General features: G+C 43.4%; 4 protein-coding genes across 11 annotated transcripts in view; 1 reads left to right on the top strand and 3 right to left on the bottom strand.

Moving 5' to 3' along the window:
• Positions 1–2,542, bottom strand: part of PITPNM3 (PITPNM family member 3) — a 38,121-nt gene extending 35,579 nt beyond the window's left edge. For all 3 annotated transcript variants that reach the window (XM_030962456.1, XM_030962457.1, XM_030962458.1), the window contains exon 1: positions 1,892–2,542. In XM_030962456.1, coding sequence (XP_030818316.1) covers positions 1,892–1,913 — 22 coding nt within the window. In that variant the 5' untranslated portion in view covers positions 1,914–2,542. The remainder of the gene's footprint in view (positions 1–1,891) is intronic.
• An 860-nt stretch (positions 2,543–3,402) lies between these two features.
• On the bottom strand, positions 3,403–19,123 carry KIAA0753 (KIAA0753 ortholog). Of its 6 annotated transcripts, none has more exons than XM_030962468.1 (16): positions 15,996–19,123; positions 15,561–15,701; positions 14,157–14,766; positions 13,556–13,662; positions 13,206–13,268; positions 12,164–12,379; positions 10,881–11,091; positions 9,656–9,852; positions 8,344–8,513; positions 7,509–7,598; positions 7,242–7,335; positions 6,873–7,046; positions 5,767–5,848; positions 4,992–5,112; positions 4,627–4,851; positions 3,403–4,529 (listed from the first exon to the last, which is right to left on the bottom strand). In XM_030962468.1, the coding sequence occupies exons 2-16, from the start codon at positions 15,648–15,650 to the stop codon at positions 4,412–4,414; spliced, it is 2,568 nt and encodes an 855-aa protein (XP_030818328.1). In that variant the 5' UTR covers positions 15,651–15,701; positions 15,996–19,123; the 3' UTR covers positions 3,403–4,411. The 6 variants fall into 6 exon arrangements, with proteins under 6 accessions (XP_030818328.1, XP_030818330.1, XP_030818326.1 ...); XM_030962470.1 differs by having other exon boundaries at positions 7,251–7,335; XM_030962466.1 differs by having other exon boundaries at positions 3,405–4,529; positions 9,656–9,855.
• TXNDC17 (thioredoxin domain containing 17) lies at positions 16,053–18,262 on the top strand. Its single transcript, XM_030962473.1, has 4 exons — positions 16,053–16,243; positions 16,958–17,039; positions 17,308–17,383; positions 17,975–18,262. The coding sequence occupies exons 1-4, from the start codon at positions 16,102–16,104 to the stop codon at positions 18,041–18,043; spliced, it is 369 nt and encodes a 122-aa protein (XP_030818333.1). The 5' UTR covers positions 16,053–16,101; the 3' UTR covers positions 18,044–18,262.
• Positions 19,124–19,242: 119 nt separating the features above from the next.
• MED31 (mediator complex subunit 31) lies at positions 19,243–21,492 on the bottom strand. The gene is made up of 4 exons (XM_030962472.1): positions 21,410–21,492; positions 20,963–21,040; positions 20,355–20,451; positions 19,243–19,622 (listed from the first exon to the last, which is right to left on the bottom strand). Exons 1-4 carry the CDS (start codon positions 21,417–21,419, stop codon positions 19,430–19,432), a joined length of 378 nt encoding a protein of 125 aa, XP_030818332.1. The 5' UTR covers positions 21,420–21,492; the 3' UTR covers positions 19,243–19,429.
• Positions 21,493–24,598: the final 3,106 nt, after the last annotated feature.

Genomic DNA, 24,598 nt, shown 5'->3' with positions numbered 1-24,598 from the left:
CTTTCTGAGGAGGCTCTGGTATTTTTGAGTCACTGCGCTCTGTTAAAAATGAAGTCAGAGCTGAAAAGCAGATACTCTACCACTCCCACAGGGACATGCCAGGTGGTGATCTGCAATTGTCTTTATGTGGTTTTACAATCTACATTTGCAAATGCCCAAGCATTTCTATATAGGGACGACTTCAAGTGCTTAGGGTCTGGAGTTCACCAGGTGAGATCTGGCTACTCAAATGAGTCAAGTGTGGACCATGTCTAAAACCCCTTTACAAGTACACCTGTCATGCAACAGTGAGCAAACAGCACATTTTCACTACAATTTTGGTCTTCCTTTCTATTTGAGGTAAGGCTACAGCACTAGCAGGGGCTGCAAGGTAGCATACATGCAAGCAAAACAACTTTTTAATATTTGTACATATTGCAGCTCACATTGGTAAACTCAGTAAGCTCAATTTATAAAATCAGCACATTTCCCCTACGCCTAGACCAGATAGTTTCTTCCAGACCTTCTTTGTGAATGGTCTCTTTGCAATAAGTATCGCCATCACAAAGCTCCTTTCAAAATACATACTTTTTCAGTGAAATCACACCCAAGACAAGTACTATGTTTTAAAATTCCTGTGCAAAATTGTACTTGAATATGCAAAGTATGTATGCAGGCTGCATTATTCATCTATCACAGAAAGCAAAAGCAATGCCCTCTTCTTATTTTCCTATCAAACTTAAAAGAACTACAAGCTAATGCCAAAAAAAAAAAAAAGCCATGAGACTTTTCGCCTATTCGATTACTTCTTCATCTTCCAAAGACAGAAAAGAAACATTTAGTTCAATCCTATATTTGCATCCTCTGAAATTATTAATACTGTCATGTTTCTGAGTGTTACATCTCTGGGCTGCCACCAATCCATGTTTATTTTGGGGGAGTAAAGAAATAACCAGTGCTGGAAAAAAACACCCTTTTGGGTTTAGCTTTAATACTGCCATGCTGCTGTGAAGCTGTGTCCAGACCTGGCACCAAACACCAGAAATGTCACATACTGACCATTCAGTCATAGCAGTTCAGCCTTCACCTGCAACAGCAATGGGTTCTGTGTGCAAGCTAGAATAAAACCACTTCTGTGTCAGCAACTGCACTCTCATCTGTTCTGGCTTCGTGCACACAGAACACATGCTACCTCCTTCAGGCCGCACCTGCCACCGGGCACGGGACATCTGGGCGCTGCTGCCGCTGCTGCTGAGCATCCTCAAGCCTTGCTCTCAGCCCCAGCCAACCGACCTCCGACCTCCACACTGCTCAGGCTCCAGAGGAAGCACAAGTCACATGAATAGGCAAGGCGCAGAGCAGGCTTTCGTCGAATTCCACCCAACTGCATACCTGTATTGCTCTCCGACCACGGCTGCTGCCTCTCGGTCTGTTCCTCCCGAGTGGCGGCAGCGAGCACCGGCCGGACCAGGCGGCAGCCACGGAATTCCCCGGGAGCTGGGAGCGACCCTTCCCGGAGCAACCCCGGCGGAGCGCGGGGAGAAGGCCGGGCAGCGGCGATGGGCGCGGGCGCCTGCGATGGCCCCGCAGACCCGCACGGCCGTGCCTTGACCACATCACCGGCAGATGCGGGCGCCGAAGGCAGAGCGGGCCGTGCTCGATAACGACGACGAGGACGAATGTACCCGCGCCCCGTTCACACGAGTTCGCGTTCACCGCTCCGCGGGGCCGGCTGCGAAGGACGCCGACACGTCGCGGCCACGGAGCCGCGGGTGGGCGGGGAACGCGCCGGAGCTTCATCCCCGCCGCGCCCCCGGGCCCCGCGCTCCCCTCGGGGCCGCCCCATCCCGCCCCGGGGGCCTCGCTCTCCCCTCGGGACTGCCCCATTGCGCCGCGCAGGCTCAGCACTTACCTGGCAGTGGAGCTTTCGCCATTTCAGGGCTGCCTGCCCGTAGCCAAGCCGTCCTCAGCCGTGTCTGGTGCTCGCTTGCTGGGCGCTCCGGCACCCTGCTCTCCGGCGCCCCATCGGCTTTCGGCAGAGGCCCCGCGCCGCCCCCTTGCCTGCGGCGCTGAGAGACGCGGCCGGGAGACGCCGCCGCCGCCGCCCGGTGCCGCCCGCCCGCCGCTAAAGGCGCAGCCGCCGTCGCTCAAGGCGCAGTGAGCGGCTCCGCGGAGAGCGGGGGCCGGGCCGGGCCGGGCCAGCACGGGGACGTGGCTGCGCATATACGGCCTGGAGAGAGCGGCCGCGAGGTGCGAGCAGCCCCCGCCCCCGGCAAGGGCTCGGCGGCGGGTCTCGCCGCGGCGCTGCCGGCAAGGACCCTCTGCCTGGAGCTCGCCTTGCCCGCAGCCCTCACGACACGCCTCCCGGGGAGGGATCGCGGCTCCCCCGCCGTCCTGGCGCCCCTCGGAGCTGCGAGCCCGCAGAGCCGGAGGGGGCTGAGACCCGCGCCGTGCCCTCAGCTCTCCGGGGCCGAGAGGCGCTGTCCCTGTGCCGGCCCGTGGTGCTGGGGCGCGCACGGCTCGGCTGCTGCTGCCGCACTGCCCCTGCCAAGCCGCTCCTGCGAGCGGCTGCTCTGGATTTGAACAGCAAAATTCCTCCGGGTGCTGCCAAGCCCCGTGTCAATGCAGTGGCGGAACAACTGCAAAGCTGCCTTTTAAGTCAGCCATAGGCAAGTGGCTTAGAGTCTGCTGAAAGCTGAATTAGGGAACTTAGAGGGTTCGTCCGTCTTCAAGAGCCTCACTAGCAGCATGTCTCTAAAAGCAGAAAAGCGAACTTCTCCAGAACCCCCAATAACCGGGAGAAATTAATCTTAAGGAATGAGTTAAGTCACAGCCCTTCTTGTAGAGACGATGGGAGGGGGCTGGCAGAGATCTTGGGAGGGTTTGTATGTTATTGCAGTGTGTCAGAATACCACTGAATAAAGGGCAGTGAACAAAAGTTTTGCCCCAAAAATCCTACAATTAAAGAACTAAGCAAACATAATCCAACCAAGTCCTAAAGCAACCTAAAGGCTCTGTGCCAACACCGACTTGGTAGGTATAATTGCATGATTTGCTAGGGGTATTGCTCAGCAGTTCATTCAAGAGCCACAGCAAATACCCCTGAGAACATGGCGAGCTAAGTGGTTTTGCTTGAGCCTTAAGTGGAATAGCCAGAACACCCAGCAGTTCCCACCTCCAGAGCCAGCTGCAAGCAAACTATGGTTCACCTTCCCCCAGCTATGGGTGACAGCGCTAGTACATGCTGTAGTTTGCCCTCGAGCCACACTGCCTCTGCTGCTGGACACAAGTCCTGTTTAAAAGATTTGACAAGGATTGCTTTCCCAAAGGTGCTACAGTGTCACTAAGCCATCAAAGAAAGCAATCCTAGAGAAAGACCATGGATATACAGAATCATAGAATATGCTGCGCTATTCCAAATGGATTCAGAGGGAAGTTATCTTAAATTAAAACTGTGTTCAGTGATAATAAACAACTGTTTATTAAAAAATAAAACATCTTCAAAATACTTTCACACATACATATACAGAGAGACACTATTGCTTTAGTGTTTTTCACTTACAATTTTAGAAATCAGCTGGTTTAAATTACAGAAATCACATACCAGCAAAGTTCCACTTCAGCAGTAACATTTACATTTGATGTAAATTTGAAGACAGTTGAAATAGTAAAGAAGGCTTCAAGAGAAACTAAATTACTTTTAAAATATATGTTCTAATTGGAGGAAATAAAAATAATCTTAGAAGATTAAAAATGAATGTGTTATAGATTGAACAATATTGGAGGAAAAAATTGACAAAGGAAACAGACTGTCATATGTTATTTGGGTTACCTCAAGTAATTATTAGTCACTGCTCTGACTCCAGACATAATCCAAACTAGTACCCTGATTACTTGAAACAAGTTAATTTAATGTTGCAGAAATGCCAGTTGCTCATTTATTTTGTTGTTCTTGATTTCAATGGGATTCTTAAGAGAAAGGAATGTGGGGTTGAATCACTCACTAAATGCTGATAAAAATGTAACATTTTAGACTAGTTTAAGAAAAAGAAAGATCTCTATTACGTGCTTCTATTGGAAGGTCTCCTTTTGCCTGTGCATTAGGTACTAGAGGTACTCAGGAACTCCATTCTGAAGCCGATGGCAAGAGCCCAAGCAAGCCTGCAAGTACAGCCAGTGATAAGTGTTTGGATATTTGTGCTGTGCCATGAGAATCCTTCACTGGATTGCTACATCTCCAAAAGAACTCACTCCAGTGTAGCATGTGCTAAGGTGATTAGCCAATAAAAGGAAAAGTAAGGAAGTCCTTTCTGAAAAGGAAAACATTATTATAATGGCTTTATAAAAAAACTAAAATTAATCTTTCGTGGAGATCCAGTGCAGAAAATCTCACAGGCTGAGGCTGATGTTGATGGGACAGGTGGGAAAGAAGTCACTGCACCGGCTGCAAAAACTCAGATGTGAATACAGCTTCTGCATAGTCCTCACAAACATCCTGCAGCTCTGCTGCCACGTCACACAGGGCTTCTTCTGTCAGTTGCTCTGCGAGACTGAGGGAGAAAGAGGGCAAAAAAAGAGACAAGGTTCAGAAAGTCATCTTTCAAATTCCAGTCTTTCACTTCCAAACCACAAAGACAGTTCATATACCTCTCAGCAATCTGCCATGGATCGAAACTGCCCACAGCCTCATGGGAAATAAGCTTTAAATGATGCTTGTATCTGCTATTATAATCCAAGATGCTCTGGAGCACATTGCTTGGCACAGAGAGAGACACAGAATATGCTTTCTGTAGAGAATTCAGAAGCAAGGGCTGCAGAATATCATTTCCAGTCTGGAATTTCTCCTCTGCTTCTTTATTTTCATCAATATCACTGAAAAGATAAAATAATCATCAAGAGAGAGCTAAATTTTTAATTGTCTTTTTGAAGAGTTAGTGTAATGAAAATACTGTCATGAAGCCACAGAGATCTTAGGCACCACAGTTTAGTGTAGGGCCAAGTATTCCACTTACGTGCTGTCAAAAGGTTTCTCAAATAAAATGTCTGTTTCCAGCTCTCCATGTCTTATTAATTTGGTTATCTGAACTGGATGAGGAGGTGTAAGTTTTCTAGCTGTTGATGCCATTTGTTGTTCTAGAAGGAAGAAAATACTATTTTAAATTGGTTTTTTGAAAGAGAAAAACTACATCTGCTGCAGGTTAAGTCCTCACAAACACTTTTGTTTCTTTTAAGGGGAAGTCCTCCAGGTAAGTAAAGTATTCAAAATTAGAAAAAACCATAAATACAGCTCAGTGTATTAAAGCTGAGCATTTTAGAAATACTACCTATAGTATAAATCATTTGTGCTGCCAGTGGGTACTTCTAGCAGAGAGACAGAAAATACCACTGTAAAAATAGCACAGTCTCTCAAATTCAGTGATAAATCCAAGACATGGAAAAAGAATCTATAAAGATTTGGGGTAAATCTTCACCAGTCTTACTGGGAGGTTTTCCAACTTGTGTTTAACAATACAGTTTCAGTAAAGTTGTATGTGATCCAATGGAAAATCAATGTAGCTTCACTGTGCTACTCAATCAAACCACAGGATAAAGAAAAGGAGTGCTGATAAAGTACTGATTTTAGAACTACATCTTAGAAACTGTCCTCTGAAAGAAGCACCTATGGTAAAAAACATGTCCAAGTGGTGCTATTTGATCATACATAATCCAATTACCTTGACTTCAAAACACCTGAATTTAAACCTACAGATTACAGGGAAACCAAGTTGTATTAAAAAAGACAATTACCCATGTTGTCTTGCTGGGCCCAGAAGTGGGAGTCACTGTAGACAATCTGTGTGACTCTCCTGCGGACAGCCTCCTGGTACATCTGTGGTGAACACACACAGCAGCCAGTCAGCCATGGACCTGGCAGCTCAGCTGAATGGATTATCGCTGACAGCAAAGCAAGCCAGGATCCTCCTTGGGCTACGCAGCCTTACTTTGGCTGGCAAAGAGGTGGGGGACTGAAAACACAGACTGTTCTCTTGTTCAGAATGTCATTCTCAAATACAAAACTAATTGCCAGTCCCATGGGAACTCCTCCCATTTCAGACCAACAGCCCTTAGCCAAACAACTGAAGGGCCCTCAAGCTGCTCCTGCCTCACCAACAGTGAATCCAAGTGTGTGCTCCAGTGCCTCAGGGACAAGGACACTGCAACTTCACACTTCCAACTGATGAACAGATCTCTAGGAGTAAATGGCACTAAACTGTGTAGTTCTAAGTCATAATAAATTTCAGAGAACAGGAAGGTCAAACTGGAACTCATACCAGACACTATGAAAAAATAGAAGAACACTTTTCAAGAAAGAAATATATGAGAAAACTCAAGTCAAGTAAATGATAACCTTAAGAATATTTATATAGAAAGATGAATAAAGGCAAAGATAACCATGTATTTGTCTGACTTCTTCATGTTGCCCTGTGAAATATTTTGGATTGCTAGAGCATATTTCCTCAAGATGGTCTTGCTGCTAGAATGCTGAGATTCTATAGCGCACAAAAGGGAAAAATTCAAATTAATATTAATATACTTTCCATTCTGCTAGACAATCAACATAATCACCATACTGATTCTCCCACTCACACACAAAGATTTAAGCCACAAAGTATTGAGATAGGATGCAAAATCGGGTCTGCCAACTTTACAGCAACACATTAATCAAACACTCTGCTTCTGTCCTTACACTGTGTCTTCTGGAAGCACAAACTCCATCCAGGTCTTTGATTTCATACACTGATCTAGTCAGACCTTGCTTCATTTAAGAATGTAGATACTTACAGCTATTATAATCAAAGAATAGTAAATAAGAAATTGACACTGATGAGACTAAGCAAGACAGAAAATCTTACTTCAATTTCCTCCATTCTTTGCAACATCGACTCCAGGCTATAAGTGTCACCCACAGGTAGGGCCTCAGCCTGGAGTCTATCATGCTGATCCATGCTCCACAGTTCCTGAGCAGTATCTTCCAAAAGATCATCCAATAGCTTTTCACTCAGAATATCTGCATTTGTTGCAACCTGCTACTTAAAAAAACAAATCCCAAAAACAACTGTTACAGAAAACAAAAAGACATAAACCCAATACAAGAAAGAAAGAAAAAAAACCCAAACCAAAACAAAAGTGACTTGCATTAAGTTGAAAATGAACTGTTTGCTGCCCCTTTACAAATGTTTGACAGCTCTCAAGGCATCATTCACCCAGTGGCATGAGCTTGCCTGTACCACCTGTGTCCTGTCAAATGGAGGCTCTGACCACTCCTGTATCTCCTCAGCTTTGTCTGCACACTGGTCTGGAGAAACAGTTTGTGACCTGCACAAAGAAGAATGTGAGACAATGCCATTCTGAAAACTGGTATGCCAACAATAATTTAAAACACCAAACAACATAAATGTATTTTTACATTTACTCCCACTGTTGGGAGTGGGGAGACGTTCATATCAGATCTGACACCTCTTATGAGATTTTTCAAAGAAAGTCATTACCTTAACTTCTGTATTTTTTCCATTTCTCCTCTGCAAAGGTCAGTTAGAACCTTCACTCCTCTTGAATTTCTTGCTTCAAGCCTTGCTAGTCTTTAAAAATAGCACAGTAGCATAGAGAGTTACAAAATGTACATTCTAACAACTGAAGAACGAAATAGTGTAATTTCCAGCATTAGTTTGGAAGAGTTACAAGAAACTTCGGAGAGAAAATTAATAGACTTTAAAACCATAAAATACAGAAAATTCTGTTGAGAATGAGGGATCTTGAATCATGTTTCTGCTGTAACAGGAACTACATGCTTATCCACAAATACTGTCCAGAGAAATGAGCTCCTCATCTTACCATGGACACTGCCTAAGAGATCCAGCACGTGTTATCTCCTAGCTTCAAATGCCACAAACACCAGTCCCAAACCAACCTAAATTTGGAGAGCCCCTCTCTAACAGTATGTTGAACAGAGTTTAGAGTAAACAAATCTGCACTTTATTATTGTCTGGGACAAATATATGTATCTTGTCCTTCTGAAACAGGGAGATAATGTTTACCTTCTTAATGCAGTGCTGGGAATACCCACTCCTCCTCCTGTGTTTTGTCACTGCCCCACCTTGCACAGTTTGCTCTTGACTCCCAGGCAGCAACTCAGACAAAAGACTAAAGCCCTGGCTCTTCCCAGGCTTTAGGAAATAGGGCTGCTCTGGGCCAAGTGGGAAAGGACAGGAGCTATGTGACAGCAAGATGTGCTGGGCCAACTCTATCCTAGTCACTAGCACAGATCCAGAAGCATTTCCACTGGGAAGCAGGGCAGAGGTGGGCACCAGGGGACTGCAAACATACCGCTTCGGTGAAACAGACCGAGGTGCAGGCTTTGAAGGCACTCGAGGCATTTTGCTCTCCTTAACAGGTCGTTTGTTCTCTTTCAGCTGGAAAGCTATAGTTGGCTCCTGAAATCGGGTGTGCTTTCCTGGAGGGTGTGCCCATCTTGATTTTAAAGATTTCAGCATTCCCTTAAAATTAACACAATCACATTAAAAGCACCTATTCCAGTTGTTGAATTTTTAAAGAATTTGGCATCTGCTTCAGACTTTATCATGAAATCAGGCCTGCTGGCTTTGCTGCAGTTGATGTATGTGAAGGATTTACAAGTGCTTTAAAGGGAAGCAAAGCTGAGCCTGAACAGAACACATGCTTAATCCTGCAACTATTATTTTTGCAAACAGTTCCAGCTTTTCCAGTGTTTCTCTTCTTGGGGAAAAAGCTTACTTTCGGTTTTTCAGAATCAAACTCTATGTTAACTATTTATAAATCTATTATAAATAGTTAACTATTTATGAATCCAAATAGAAGGTTTCCAAGGTAACATTGTATTCAGCCACAAAACTATAATATTCCCACATCTGTTAAAAGATCACTTAGGCTCGTCCCCTCTATATCAATTATTGAAATGCTTAACCTTCCTGCCCATGATCCTCACGGATCCACAGGTATAGGAAGCAGTAAAAGTTACATAAGCATATACCTATGTTACTGTGTCAGATTTGATTTTCCTAGTTAAAAGTGATATTCTGAGGAATAGATAAAAGAAAAATACACTTCTTAGCAAAATATAGCCCTAGTCTTTTAAGAATTGTTTTCGTTCCACTATGGAGCTTCTTTCTGGTTGCAAGAACTTAGCGGAAACCAGAACTTGTATAGTGAAGTTTTATCATTCCTGTTATCAATTAAGTAAGCCTGAGTAACTTATATTCTCCGACTAACATTAGCACAACATTACTGCTGAGTGCATTTTTTGTGATAGAGGATGACCATAGGAGGAAGATACTTCAGCTTTAATTTCAAATTGAAAAAACCACCTTAATTTCAAATATTAAACTAGTTTCAGTGAGCGTTTTCCTTACCAATTCTGTTGTTCTTTCTAGTTGTAGAGTGTACTTCCAAGGACCAGTAAATACTGTTTTAGAAAAACATTTTCTAAAATAGTCATAATCACTAGCAATAACAGGCAGATGACATAGTTTATCCCCCTATGTCTCCTAGCTCAGAATAACAATATTGTGAGGAAGTGAAAAGCTTTGACAGTGTCTTATATTATACAACAAATCCCAGAAAACAAGTAGAAGACAGCATGAATGATTTATCACTTCCATACCTGTGGTTTTGCAAGCAATAACACACCTTTCTTCTTCAAAGCAGCACTTTCAAGGACAGACTCTTTTTTTACAGCTCTAGCTCTCACCAGTACATCTGTGCTTCCTTGCAAAGTGGCATTTCTCTCTGAAATAGGTGGGCCACTTTCTTCTTGGTATTTATTGTGCAGTATGTGAGCACAACTGTTTGCCTGTTGAACTGCTGAAATATTTGCAACATGTCAGTGGTTATCTATACTAAACATATGAACTGTTAACTGTAAGTTGAAAGGGGCAAGAATTGTCTTTTTTTCTACATTTGATACCTCTGTTATGCTAGGCATACCTTATCATGAATTTTTAAGCTCTACTATAATTAAAAAAAAAATCAAAGACAAAATGAAAAATTCTAGCCTTGTATTTCCTGACAAGTATTAAAAAATTGTCTTTCTTACATTGTTTTGAAGAACACGAAGGTTTGAGGTTTGTGTGCATATACATATTTACACATACAGAGATATTTGAAAATATACATATATATGCAAGTCATGGGAAAGTCTTTTGGGAGCAATTGCTATATGAGGTCTAGATGGTGATAACAAAGCATCTTCTTTTAGGCAGCAAGACACATGGAAACCATTACATGTTTATACACTGTCTGCCTGGACTGCCGGAATTCGGCATACGGAATTCCTGCTACCTGGGGGTAGTAGGGAATACTCACTATTGTAGTACAAACCAGCCTGAGGTGTCAGAAAGTCACCACAAAGAAGAAAAACAGTTAATATAGTTTATATAATAATGTAAGAACTTACAGTGGCTTTCATGAGGTGCCAAAACACTTCAGGTATATTTACATCACAACACCTTGAGAAAGAATAAAGCTCCTTTCCTTTCATATCCAAAGCAAAAGAATGATATAGAAAGCCAATTCCAAACAGTTGCACTGCAAGATAGTGGTTAAAACCCCCAAGTCTTCAGCTTAAGTATCAGTTCATGTGTCTCTAGGTACAAAAGTGTGACTGTTGTGCAAAAGATATTAACAGTAATGAACTGGCCAGGATAAAACAGCCACTGCTCCCAGAAGTAGAGAAACTGAACCAACCAAGGGAATTCTAAGCCAAAGACACAGAATAACTTTTCACTTTGAACAGTTAGACAACTACAGCCTGGTTTTTGTTAGACTGATTTGCACTGCAGATGGCAAGTTAAGTGATAAAAATGTATTTAGTTATACAAAATACAAACCAGTCAAAAGACTCCTGGCACATGGAGGTTTTTTAGGCTCTTGTCCATGCTGTCTCTTTAAGGTGAGAGGTTTGTTTTCTCCTTTTGGAGACAGAAAGTGCTTTCTGTCTGGATATGTCTCAGTGTTCCTTGGAGATTTGGCCTTAGAAGCTGAAATGCATTTCTTCACTGTTTTTGGTGTTTGCTTGCTTTCCAGCAGTGAATTCAGATCCTGCACCAAATATTTAGAGTTTTAATTACTCTCTCAGTAAATCTGATGTAATGAAAAGCAAATTCATTCTAAGCAGTTGGAGCTTTTTTGGTCTGGTTTTGTTTTGTTGGTTTTTTTTCAGACGATAACTTTCAGGTTTTTTCAGACTGATAGCTTGTTCATGTAGAAGCTTTTTCACATAATTTATTTCAATCTTCCTGAAAAGGCTTACATTTTTGTATTTACAACTGACTCCAGCAAACCATTTGCTTACAGAATGCTCAAAAAGAATTGAACTCAAGGGCTACAGACCAACAAAAATTTCATGGTCACATGACTATGGTAACACAGACACTTCTTCCAATGCTATGTCCAAACTTAAACCATTACCTTCTTTTCTGTTCCCAGGCAGTTAGCACTCTTACTGTTCTCATAAGCAGGTCATAACACTAAAATTAAAAACATACCTCTTACAGTTTTAACAGTATTTTAAGGAAAGTATCTTATGGCTCTGGTATTGCTTTTTTAAATTTATGCAGCAGGCAACATGAATCAGAACTTCTCTGTGATACCAGTGACATGTTGTAAGTCATCAGATATCAGTAAAAAAGATATTTGAAGGGCACAGAGCCAAGTAACTCTTGTAGCCACAACTTTATCTTCTGCCTGGACAACTCTGCACGCAACACCGTATGAGATGCTCAGGTGCTTACCACTGATGCTGATGACTAAAGCATGCATCCACAGTAATAAAACACTTAATGCACACCTATGTATAAAATGAATTCTCTCTGTCCTGAAAATGACTAATGAATTAGAAACTGATGCTTTGTTACAACTATCACTACCAGTCCTCATTCTACCAGGACAGCCAAGAAAGCTACGAACAGCATCAACAAGACCAGCACTAGGTAGCTTCTGCGTTTAGTATGCATGTTTACTTAGGAACATTAGAAGTACATTTTTACATTAGAAAATATGGCCTTTAAGAAATAAAAACAAACCCAGTAATATATTTTGCCATTTCATTAACACAATCTCATATTTCACTATCTCTTTCCTGCCTTAGCAAAAACAAATGATTTTTTCCTACCTCAACTTGCAGCAAAATGTCTATGATAGCTTCAGAAATGGAAGAATCCCCTTCTAGTTTGGCAGAGCAGAGAGACAGTTGACGAATGAGACTGCCCAGTTCCTTGTAATGGGCAGGAATCTGCTCATCTGTTTGATCTGTAAACTGACTGGCAAATGCCTGCAAGGTTCGTACAGCTCCTCTATGTGCTGCTGCCAACCTGGATACTGCTCGAGACTGGAAAAATGAAAAAGAAATAGATGCTTTAATATCTATAGTTTCTATGGATACTTATACTACTGGAAGAATTGTTGCTGAAATGTCATGCAGAAACGCTCAGGCTTGGAATAATTTTAATTGATATTAATCCATTCGTGAGACAAAACAAAACAGGCATTGAAGTAATTTACTCAAGATTCCTCAAAAGAATACTCCTATTAATGTCATGCTGGCCTCAGGTAAAACAGCCTGGGTATATCAGGTCATGATGTTTCTACCACCTGTGCCAACACAGAACTATAGCCATTTACAGTTGGCTGGAGTCTAAAATTGCACAACCAAAATATTCTCAATCCTCCTTTTTTTGTTACAGAAGAAAATGCAAGTGATTGAAAAAGCACAAGAGAACAACAGGGCAACATTGGCTAGACTGTGGGCATGATCTCAGCCATCCCCCTGAAGGCTGCTGGGCAGAGAAGAAAATCAGAAAGAAGGCTGGTAAGACTGAGTGTCATCAACCAGAAGTCTAAAAAAAGCAGTCAAGAGTAGAACACATTGTTAATTCCTTGCAAAAAGAAACTGGAATGAAGAAGGAATTAGAAGGCACATAAACACAGAAGACCAACCACCTTCCTCTGATTTATTGCAGACGAGACCTGAGGAGAAGCAGAAAAAGCAGTATCAGGCCAAGTGAGTCATACTTCTCAAAGAATGAGATGAAATATGTAAGATACAAAGGAAATCTCCTTTCTGGAGAAGGCTTAGCTGCACCCTAGACAATCAAACTCAATTATCCAGAAAATTCTGTTGATAAGTCACAGCCTGAAGGATAACTACATCTTACCTTTTTAGTATGCTTGATTGTATGAGGACTCAGTTTCTCTAAATCGTCCTGAATTTCTTTTACCTGTTTATCAAGAAAGGAGACAGAGAGGAGCAAGTCAGTCAGAATTAGTTCCATGTCTATAAATGAACAATAGATCTTCACTGTAGCATCTGAGATTTTCCAACAGTGATGTTCACCTCTCTGTCCAGCCATGAGGGAAATCAGTCACACCATTCAGATCTGAACTAGAATGCCATGGAAGTTCAGAGATAACCGAACTGACTTCCTCTTGTTTCAGTTAGTTTCTGACAAATTCATCACAACAAACTAAGTTCCTGTGGATCCCAACTTAAAATCATGGTTCCTACCTGCTGCTGGAGCACATACAGCATCCGAGCTGACCGTGCAGCTTGTTGCTGTCTCCTAGTGCAAAGCCGCTGCTCATTTTCAGGATCTAGAAGTTCTCTATCTCTTCCTAAAAAGCATAGCATATAAAGTTTTATATCTTAATTTAACCTGTGAAAATGCCAATTAAGTCATGACAACAGACATCATTTAGTAAAAAGCCTTTTCCATGCAGAACCAAACCACATATTTGTGGGGGTTCCTTTAACAGTAATGCAAGTTAGTTATCGTAAACTCTACATCCTGTTTCTATTTAACAGTCTAATACAATATAGCTCATTAGTTATTTAAAAAATCATGTCTATGATTAGTTTTATGACAAAGTTGCAGATAAAGCACTCAAAATTAGGAACGGTTAAACCTCGTGCTAGTTATTACAAAAGAACCAACTGCTTAAGCTGGCTAGCTATTCTTTTATTTAGTTTTCAAAAAAATAGATGGTTCTCAAAAGTCCAGCCATAAATACAAATTCTAATCCAACCCAAAAAATGAGGGGGAAAAAAATCAACAAACTAGTGTACATTTATATCATTTATATAATATAATTACTGTTCCGTCTTACACCTTTTTTAATAAAATCTTCAATTTTCTGGACATAGTTCCTCAATTCTTTTTGCAGACGCTGAACTTCTTGCATATTTTGATGTTCTTTTTTATTTAAATTTGGCTTGTGGTCTGGTCCTGTGTCCCGGGTGGGAGGAGAGTCCAAAACAGCTGCTACTGGCTTTCCTTCCTTAACAAGGCAGAGATGAACGCTGGTGTCAGAGCTGGCAGACTCTCCTCGGGAAGGCTGGGCAAGCCTCTGCTGACACGCCAACTGAGTCTGAGACTTCAGAGTATTTTTATTTTCTCGACTTGCAAATACTTCAGTCTTCTGTGGTTGTGATTTCTGGGTCCACAATGGTGTGCTGACGACATCTCCAAATACCTGTTTTACTTGTTCTTCGAGACGTCTTTGTTTGATGTCCCTTTTTGCCAGCCGAACAGCCAATTTAAGTCTCTCTTCAGACACCACTGCGAACATCCCAGAGCTTCTCAGGCTGAGGTCCTCACTTCCTACAAGATTTCTCTGATCACTGGATGCCTTCAGTTTTTCTATTATAATTGGACGGGGGTGAGAGAATCTGAGAGCCAAGTTCTCTGGAACTGCAGGAACATTTCTATTAAACTGGAGCTGTTCAAAGTGTAAAAAAAAACCCCTGATGTTATACAGAATGCTATATGCAGGCGATGCAACTCTGTCATGATGGCAGTGTTTTGGATTTATGATGAACACAAGTGCTAACAGCACACCAATGTTTTCATTCTTGCTAGGCAGTGCTCACAGAGGTCAAGGCCTTTTCTGCTCCTCACCTGCTCACCACTGAGTAGCCTGGGGGTGGGCAAGAAGCTAGAGAGGAAACAACTGGATGGTTGATCCCAACTGACAAAAGGGATATTCCACACCCTGTAGCATCATGCTCAGCAGTAAAAGCTGCAGGGAAGAAGGAGAAAGGGGAGACTAGTGACAGCATTTGTCTTCCTAAGTCACTGTTATATGTGCTGAAGTAATGGAAATGGCTGAATTCCTGCCTGCTGATAGGATGTAGAGAATGAATTCCTTATTTTGCCTTGTTTTCGCACAAAAAGGAAAGCATTTGCTTTCCCTGTTAACCTGCCTTTATCACAACCCATAACTTTTCATACTTTTCGCCTCCCAGTTCTCTTCCCCATCCCAACTGAGAGAGGGTGAACAAGTCCTCAGCTGCCTACTGGGATTGAACCACAACAGATAATTAAGAATAATTACACATATAGTTTGTGATCTCTAGCCTTACTAAAGGACAGTGTCAAGATAATGTGTGACAGCACGAGGAAAGCTGGTATGGCACTGCCTGCTGGGCTGTCTCATGAAGTGGGTCACAATCACATTTTTGTTACAATCACAAAGAAAACCAATTCCGCATCGCTACAGACGGCAAATGGTACCTGTGTTTGTAAAGCTTTAGCTTCATTCCTGTATCGCTGGCTGGTGAATGCAAACGCATCATCAGACACCGCTGTCTTGCTTGGTACCATCTCATCGGCTCGAGAGCAAATCTCGCTACTATCCCTTGCTTGTGATCACAGCTGTGAATGCAAGAACAATAAACTGTTATTTCAGACTGGCAAAAGCCATCCCGGGTCTGATGTGAGTAACAAAGGGAGAACCAGCCCGAGCAGCCGCGGACAGAATGGGGCGGCCTCTCCGCAACCGCCCAGGGCCCGCGGCTGCTCCCGGCCCTGGCCCTCACGGCGTGCCGGGCGGCACCGGCACGGCGGGCCCCGGGCGCTGCCGCAAGGGAGGGACGGACGGACGGACGGACGGAGGGAGGGAGGGAGGAAACTCGGTCGGTGGGGCGGCCCGGGCCGCGGCGGACGCACCAGGCGCGGTTCGAACCCAGTCCCGCCGCCGCACGGGCCGCCGGGAGCGCGCCGAGCTACGGCGGCCGCGCGGGCCGGGCCGGGCGGAGCCTCCGCCGCTGCCGCCATGGGCTGGGAGGAGAGGCAGGTCCGCGGGTACCCCGAGTTCGTGCGGACGGCGCAGAGCTACCACGGCCGGCCCATCTTCGCGCTGTTCTGCGGCGATAAGGACGCTGAGGGCAGGAGCTGGTGTCCCGACTGCGTGACGGGTGAGGCGCATGGGGGGAGCGCCCTGCCTGGGGCATGGGGCTTGTCGGTCCTGAGGAAGCCGGAAAGGCCTCGGGTTCCTTTCCGGGAAATGCCGGGCGGGCACAGCAGCCCCAGATCCAGGCTCCAGGCGCAGGTTCCCCTGGTGAGCTGAACGGGCTGAGCGGGCTGTGAGCCGCAGCTGCCGCGCTGCCCCTTTGGCTGCGCACAGGGAACGGCGCGGGCTTTTCGCGAAGGCTGCTAACACGGCCCAGCAGACAGACAGACAGACAGACCTGAGCCCTGCCGTCAGCTTCACCTATGCTGCACGTGTCGAGGCGCAGCGATGCCTTCCCCGACCGTGTCCAGCTGCAGTATTTCCTTCTGAGAAATCACGGCACTGAACCGCAGGGCTTTACGTGTCTGAGCACGTCTGAAGGTGCAACCGTCACCCTGCAGAAGGGCGCTGTGCTGGGCTACCACACCCAGGACAGGACAGAACGAGTGTTTCTCTTCGTGTTAGAGAAGAAATTGGCCTTTACTCCAACACAAGTCCAGTCAGCGTTCAAGCATGTAATAAACTCTGAAAAACTTGTGGATAGCCAGGTGCAACGAAATATCGATCTCTAACTAAAGCAGACAAAACATTAATTAGTAGCCTTGCCGGTCCAAGTTAATCCATGTGATTCTGTAGCACGAGTATTTAGTACTAACAGATTTTAAAAATTATTTTCTAGCTGAGCCAATTGTGAGGAAGGAACTTCATAACCTGCCTGATGAGTCAGTTTTCATCTACTGTCTAGTTGGAGATAGAGCCTAGTAAGTACCTTTGAATGCTGACAAATGGGATTACTTTGTTCTTTTGGTGGACTGGTGGTTAATCTGTTGAAAAAACTGAGCTGTCCTTTTCTGTAAAGAGTCAATCATTTTTTGAGGTCCTCACTATCTCTGACATAATCTGTCTGCATGCTTGTTTTGAGAAGGGCATTGGGAAGGTGTGAGGCAAAGGCCTTTGAATAATTTTGAAGCTATTTTAACTTCAAAATGCCTCTCTACAAGCTGTGCTTAACCCCTTCTTTCTGAACAGCTGGAAGGATCCCAACAATGAATTCAGGAGGAATCTGAAACTAACAGGAGTGCCTACACTACTTAAATATGGCACAGTAAGTGATTAATGTTCTGAATCTACAGGCATTGAGATGGGGACCTGTCAGGAATTTAGGGCTGAACGAATTAGTCACTTGTATTCTCTGAGAACCCTCTCTTGCTGAAGGAGACCAGAGAATTCTAAACATCGCTTCTGCTCCCAGTTCCTCAAGAGAGAACCATTCTGCTTATTGTGTAATGTCTATAGTAAACATGCAGTAAAGGGAATATGTGCACTTGCCTCATAGTGCTTGAGGGGTTGAGAAACTTCTTAGCTACATATTGTTACTGTTCCTGATTTGCAGCTCCTCAACTTTTGAAAATTCCAAACACTGAGCTACAGGAGTGAAACAAGTTCCAAGCACTCCGCTCAGACTGCAGCTCAAGTTGTAACTTGTACATGTTAGTTAAATTAGCAGTTACTTTCTTAGAAATGCCTCTTCCAAGGCCAGAGAACCCTCAGGAATGTTTTAGTTGTAGTTACCTTTCTTGTTCCACCCCCACTACCTTACTCCCCAGGCCAAAGTTGCTGGATGTGGCTAATGTTAGTATGTACAAATGGCTCTCAGCTAGAACAGGTTTTTTAATTATGAACTTTTTTCTTTCAGCCTCAGAAGCTGGTTGAAGAAGAATGTTTTAAATCAGAGCTTGTGCGTATGTTGTTTACTGAAGACTAAAGGCCTCACTAGTCAATCATTGATGAAGATGGTAGTCTCAACTACTGCACTGTCCTTTCAAGGAATCACTGACCTTTGTTAAAACTTTAATGATTAATTACTTTGGACTAGTTAAGATAAATGTCCTGAAATTCTGGGTCCAAACATTACACTAAAATCTTACAAGAAAAACTGTATCTTTCCTTTCATGTCCAAATAAACTTGAGTTTGTGAACAACCTCTTTTCAAAGGAGCTGAGCTCATGTTAGAAACTCCGATTAGCTTGCACTTACCGAAGTGTAACTACAAGTTACACTTACAGTGAGTAAGAAGGAAGGGGAGGAACAGAAAGACCTCCTTCCTAAGCCTGACCACATAATTACTGAAACTGTTAAGATAAATTTTCAATGCCAAAGATGTTTAATGACTTATCTGTTCAGTCCAAGTGTGATAATGTGATGGCTGGCAGCTGTAATGTCACTGATCACATGTTAATGGTTAAGTTGGGAGTACCTGTTCCTACAAGGACAGGAAATACAACATGAATGCACCAGAAATACAGTCTAAAAATATGAAAATTAAAACCCTGGCAGCTGCCAAGAGCTATGTTCTTAGAATAAAAACCTATACAGGAATAAATGGCAAGTGCTTCTCCAATACTCCAAGCAATGGCATGTTTCCTGCACACCCTGTTCTTGTTACATGGAGTGTAAAGAGACTCCAGAGCAGCCACTGCTGCACGGGCAGAGGCCAAGATTCAAGGAAGCTGAGTTGAACAGAGACAGCTACGGCTTGTTTCTTTCTCTATCCTGCAGAGTTTATCAGCACCTATCTCTGCTCTGCTCCCCAGACCTCACCCTGTACACTCTGATTTCTATCTGTGCCACATGCTGTAAGGAAAAATAACTTCCATCAACAATGACTGCCAGGGAAACAGAAGTGATAAGTAATAGCTCAGCTTGGTTTCAAGGAAAAACTGCACAGTTTTGACTTTATCATCACTTCACCTTTGCTTGTCCCAGAGCTGTAAGTAGGAAGGAGTTCTCAGTACACTTTGAGACACATCATTATTCTCCAGGGAAAAGGCTTCCTAGGAACAACCTTTAGAGCTACATGAGCTACATTTCTTTGTAGACAGTAAATAACAAATCTAGATTTTGTTTTCAAAATCAAGAGGAATCAATAACTATGGTAGTAAAGCTCTTACAAAATTGTCCATGTTATAAAATAAATTGCAGGTGTTTATTAGTCTTCAAAAGAGTTGATGAAACAAAAACCCCAGTCACTTGATAAATTCAAATAAAAGGGACACACACCCAGAGCCAAACTTGCAAAAGTGTTAATTCATCTCCTGTAAATACTTCACTAACACAAAGTACACCTCATCACCACTACTGCGTGTGCTTTTCATTTTACAGAGGTGTTGTTTTGTTGCTGCTGCTCAGCCAGTGCCTGCTGGAGGCGCATCCTTTTCCGGGAATAGTGCTGCCAGTGGAGGATCTGTTGCTCATCAATAAATTTGGCACACTGAGCATTGACCAGTTCTTTGCGGAAATGTTCATACTGGAGCAGCTCTAGCATATGCAAACATTGAGGATACCTGGGTTAAAAATAAACATGCTTTAATACAGGTTTTTACAAGGGACACTAAATCTAAAGTCTCCAGTACTTCTGTTGGTCATTAGTTTTGACTCGTGTGTCTTTACCCAAGTGTGAAACCACTTCAGCATGCACCCTGTGACTTGGTAACTGCAGCATCAGGCCAGGAAACAAGGAATCCAATCCCAGTAATAAATGCACATTCCTGCCGCCTTAGAGTATCTTCCCCAATGGCTTGGTTTGATAGGCCAAATCCATCCATCCAACAGGCTTTACAAGGCCTGCTTCCAGAGCCCAATTAAAGATGACCGAAACCATTTTCCCAAAAACAGAAGGAATTTGCACACTTGCAAAAACACAAAATCACCGTTTGCCTCATGTAAGCATCAATAATGCAAAACTGATCTTAAAATTCACTTAACTGCTTTTTTACCCTAATGTTCAATAGTTTGATTTTAAACTCATTGAAAGTGCAGATTAAGGCTTTAAAGGAAGATTCTATGCAAAACTCATGAATTCTTTATAATTTTGCCCATTGCTGCTACATATGGAGTATTGGAAACAAGAAAATCTACACTGCATATAACCATGATCTTGCATAATCTATGCTGCGGGGAGGACAAAAGTAATGTTACAGGCAGAAATGAAATCCGAACGTGGTGCTGTACAATGTGTAAAATGAGGTCAATGGCAAATATTAAAATGCAGAAACTTAAGGAAATTTAGCACTTACTTTAGGTATTTTGCATATTCAGGTTCTTTCCAATAAAGTAAATATTTAAGATAATTTACAAAAGCTTTATCTTTGAAGTAGCCTCTTTGTGCAAGAACTGAAATAAAATGACAAATATGGAATTGACAGTTACAGATGGGTGTAAAATATCAGCACACTTGAAAAAAAATCACGAAGTCAGAACTTTCTCATTACAATCAAATTTCAATAATTTATATTTAGCAAGTTAAAAAACCACAGAGCAATATAAGATTTTTATGTCAACAAAATAATAGATTGGTCTCATTTCCCTTACAGTTTGCATCTTTCATTGAATGGAACAGCTTTTTGAAACAAGAAAATTTGACTGCAGCATCAAAATTAGCAATGAGCTATGTATAGTACCTAAAACTATTCACATTAGTAAAATTCTGTTTTCAGATAAAGGAATGCTGTTAACTTGACATTACTTTTAAATAACAGACTGGAACTTGTTATTTTCTTCTTTACAGACTACTTTTATGATGTGAATAATCCTTTTGTTTGTTTAGTTCTCTCTCAAATTACCAGTAACAATAAACATTAATACGCTATGTTAACTCGTCCGGGTCCTGTATTTAAGTACTCACAGTTGAGGTAATTTGGATTTGCCAGACATTGAACAAACTCCAGCTCCAACTGGAATCGAAGTCGATTTCCTGTATCATCTGATTAAAGAAAAAAACCAGTAGGAATTGGACCCACACAATAGATTGAAAGTAATCCCAGTCGCTGTGCCACCCGGGAGCAAAGCGGGCCGGGGTGGTCGAACGGCAGCGAAGGGCCCGGTACGCGGGCCGGCCCGGCCAGGGCAAGCACGGGAGGGGCCTGCGGGGCCGCGGGCTGCAAAGGGCCCCAGCGCCGGGCGCCGCCTCTCGACCTGCGCGGTCCCGTCACACCCGCCGTTCTGGGGGCCTGGGCAGCTCCGGCGGCGGCCCCACGGGCCCCGCACCGGCCCCGCACCGACCCCACGGGCTCCCGCCCCGGCTCCGCACCGGCCCCGCACCGGCCCCACCGGCTCCCGCACGCTCCCGCACCTGCGTCCATGTCCGGGGTGCACACACCCGCCGGCGACAAGCGCGCCCCCTGCCGACAGCCTGGCGAAACGCAACGCTAAGCACTCTGGGAACTCAGCGGCTGTTGCCTAGCAACCGCGGCGGAGGCGGGGCGCGGCGGAGGTGGGGCGGGGCGGGGCGGGGCTGTGTCGGTCTCCGCTACGGGGGCGGCGCGGGCCCATAATGGTGTCTAGCGCGCAGCGTGGCTCTTGCGCTGGAGGCGCCGTTCGTTCCCGTTCCCGTTCCCGTTCCCGTTCCCGGCCGTGTCCTTCGCACTCGGCCCGGGGCACTGACAAGGCGCGACTTGCACACGTGCGGGTCATTTTACGGGCTGGGTGTGCGCGCCCTGCTCGGAGCGCTTCCCTCGCGCCTGCCCCGCAGAGCGGCCTGCAAACACTGCGTTGTCCGGAGCTCAGCACGGCTGACACCATCCCCGCACTCCTCGAAAATGGTCTGTACAAATTCCTTCCGTCTCACCGTGCTCTGCTGCAGCTCACGGCAAACCCCAAAGAACTCGGAAATCATTAAATACAAACCAGTGTATTTTTAAACGAGCAGCATTCCGGTTTACATCAGTCGCTTTGTCCTGCGGCTGCCTCCGGCCCTACAGAATTTCCCCATCGGAGGGGAGAAAAGCCCGGTCACACAAAAGCCCTGGTGCTGCTTGTGCCAGGGGGTCCAGTGCAAGCTCAGGGTGACATTCCTGCGACACCAGCCCCTACGACTCCTCCCGAACGTGAACATTCCTTCTGGGAATGGGTACTGGAGCATGGGTTGTCCGTTTGCCACAGAGGCCAGGCAGTCCCAGAGCCATTAGAATTTGGCTTTGGGGTCCGTGATCCAGGCATGCTTTTCCCCCACATAACCCTTGAGCTGGGAAGGATAAAAGCAGGATGAAATTTTGTTTGTATTTGCAGAACATTCATTTTAGCTTTGTACTAGACAAAATCACTGTTCATCACTTCAGAGCAAAAGGAAGTGGAGAGAACCAACCCTAAAATACTAAACTGTATTTAAAGTTTAATGGTAAATATTGGATATTGGACGAAGTCTGGAGCTTTGCATGTTTGTTTTGCGTAGTGACTTTACAGTCAGCCAAGGAGATTTCTGTCAACCTCTAACCTTAATTCTTCATTAATTAAAACACAGTAGTCTCAGAGTAAAACCATTAATAAGCAAATGCTCCATGAGTGAGCAGCAGCAGTGGAAGCAATCTCTACCGACTTACCTAAAATCCTTCTAATTTCTTCCTTTATTTGTTGTTTAATCATTTTCAGTTTTCATTTGTTGAAGTATTTTTGGCATCCAACATAGCAATTTTCTATAATACTATATTTTCCTATGCAGTATGAATTTTCCCCTGTGAATTGCATTACAAAAACCATATAAAAGGGATCTGTGCATAGTTTTTTCTTAATAAAAAAAGGGTTGCTTTCTTAAGCAACATTTTAGTGGTTGTGGAATACTACTATTACTATATCAAAACATAACAAGTCACTCCCCAGTAAACACAGACTTTGAGCTAAAAGAAGAGATCAAATAGATCCCACGTGTCTGGATTGCTATTCTAGAACAGGATTTCTCTCCCAAGAGTGACTTCAGAGGAGACAACCCTAAAAAAGGATTGGTCACAAAAATAAATTACTATGCCGGTTTGCCCAAGTTAAGTCAAACATCTCAATTCTTGTCCATCAAAATTAGGAACAAAATTGAAAATCAGGATTTTAGTATATGAGATTTTATATATAAAGGACTTTATATATGAGAACATTCCCTAAGAAAAGTTTGGTTTTTGTTGTTTTGTTTTTAAATGTCGGGTGACTTGCAGGACATGTGTTACTATAAATGTGAGCCAGAAATTTGTCTTATTGTCATAGAACCAGGATGGCATTGCTGCATCAGTTTCTCCTTTCATAGAGACTAGACTGCTATCATTGCTGCTGCCTGCCCAGAAATGTCATGGTTTAGGACAATAAGTTTATCTTAACTCATTAGAACTGGCATAGAGACACAGCTCTTAAATGGAGCCACTTCTGGGACCTGAAGCCAGCAAGGTTTTATGAGACACAAGAGAAAATAAAGCCTCCTCTGGCATGCTGTTGAATCTTGAAGGAAACACTGAGGAAGAGAAATGCTGCAAAAGATTCCTCTGTGACACCATAGTGCAGTGCATTTGCACCAGGGAGAAAAAAGGTCCAGCAATTTCATCACTGAAAACTGATCAAGTAGGGACATGTTTCACACCAGTGCATGAAACCCAAGACATCCCCTCTTGTTCACCGCCGTTTGCCCACTGCTTTGGAGCAGAATGCAAACTGATACTAACATGGACATCTGACAGGATTTTTACCCACAGAATGCAAGACAGCTCCTGTAGACTGGAGAGCATCCTGCTTCAAATATGGTTAAATAACAGAGAGCAGAGTACGCATTATGTTATATATATAACAAGCCAGCACAAAGTCTGCAATTTTTTTGCTCCAATGCTATAATTGTAATTCAATAGAAACAAAATCATAGTTTACAGCAACTAAAACAATTGTCAGAACATATTTAATTAAAGGCTTAACTCTTCACAAAGTTTTCTTTTTTGAGGTCAAGAAACTGGCAGGTAATGCGCATTTCAGAAGGCAGCCAATAACAGTCATGGTGGAACCATTTCATCTGCAGATGCCAAATACCATTCAAGCAAGCTGCAAATTGGATGAAATGGTGTAAAAAGACTGGTGTATTGAAGGCACTGGCACATGTACTTCTGTGACTGTGGTACTCCTCCAGCTTCAGACAAACACTAGAATTCAAAGATAAATTCAAGATTAAATGTCATGTGTCAGAAAGCATTTTATGTTTTTCATTAATAAGTTGGTTAAAAATATCTGAGGGCTTCTATTAGGACACTTGGACAGCAGGTGAATTTGAAGTCAGCCATTTGCCAGGAGCAATATACATTCCTATGTTTCTGATTTCTGACCGTATAGCCAAGGCAAAATATTGAAGTAAAATAGAAATTTCCTCCAGAATAATAATTCCTTAATTGAAAGGTTGTGTTAACTTTGTTTCTGGTGGAAATTTGATCTTCAGCTGGCTTTCTAAAATATTTGCAAAGACCCAACCCAAGTTATTGTTCTCAAAGAATATCTCACAAAGGAAATGACAATAAATTAGATTTAG

The sequence above is a fragment of the Camarhynchus parvulus genome, chromosome 19 (genome assembly GCF_901933205.1).
Source record: "Camarhynchus parvulus chromosome 19, STF_HiC, whole genome shotgun sequence".
NCBI lineage: Eukaryota > Metazoa > Chordata > Aves > Passeriformes > Thraupidae > Camarhynchus > Camarhynchus parvulus.
The sequence above is the reverse complement of the archived record's forward strand: the minus strand, read 5'-3'. Positions and strand labels throughout refer to the sequence as shown.

Coding starts and splice junctions, on each gene's coding strand:
- MED31 (XM_030962472.1), bottom strand. Junction 20,452..20,962: donor AAATCCAAATTACCTCAACT/GTGAGTACTTAA, acceptor ATTTTATTTCAG/TTCTTGCACAAAGAGGCTAC. Junction 19,623..20,354: donor GAATATGCAAAATACCTAAA/GTAAGTGCTAAA, acceptor TTTTTAACCCAG/GTATCCTCAATGTTTGCATA.
- TXNDC17 (XM_030962473.1), top strand. CDS start 16,102: ATGGGCTGGGAGGAGAGGCAGGTCCGCGGGTACCCCGAGTTCGTGCGG. Junction 16,244..16,957: donor GTGTCCCGACTGCGTGACGG/GTGAGGCGCATG, acceptor ATTATTTTCTAG/CTGAGCCAATTGTGAGGAAG. Junction 17,040..17,307: donor CTAGTTGGAGATAGAGCCTA/GTAAGTACCTTT, acceptor CTTTCTGAACAG/CTGGAAGGATCCCAACAATG.
- KIAA0753 (XM_030962466.1), bottom strand. CDS start 15,650: ATGGTACCAAGCAAGACAGCGGTGTCTGATGATGCGTTTGCATTCACC. Junction 13,663..14,156: donor TGAAGATTTTATTAAAAAAG/GTGTAAGACGGA, acceptor TATGCTTTTTAG/GAAGAGATAGAGAACTTCTA. Junction 4,530..4,626: donor CCATGGCAGATTGCTGAGAG/GTATATGAACTG, acceptor TTTCTCCCTCAG/TCTCGCAGAGCAACTGACAG.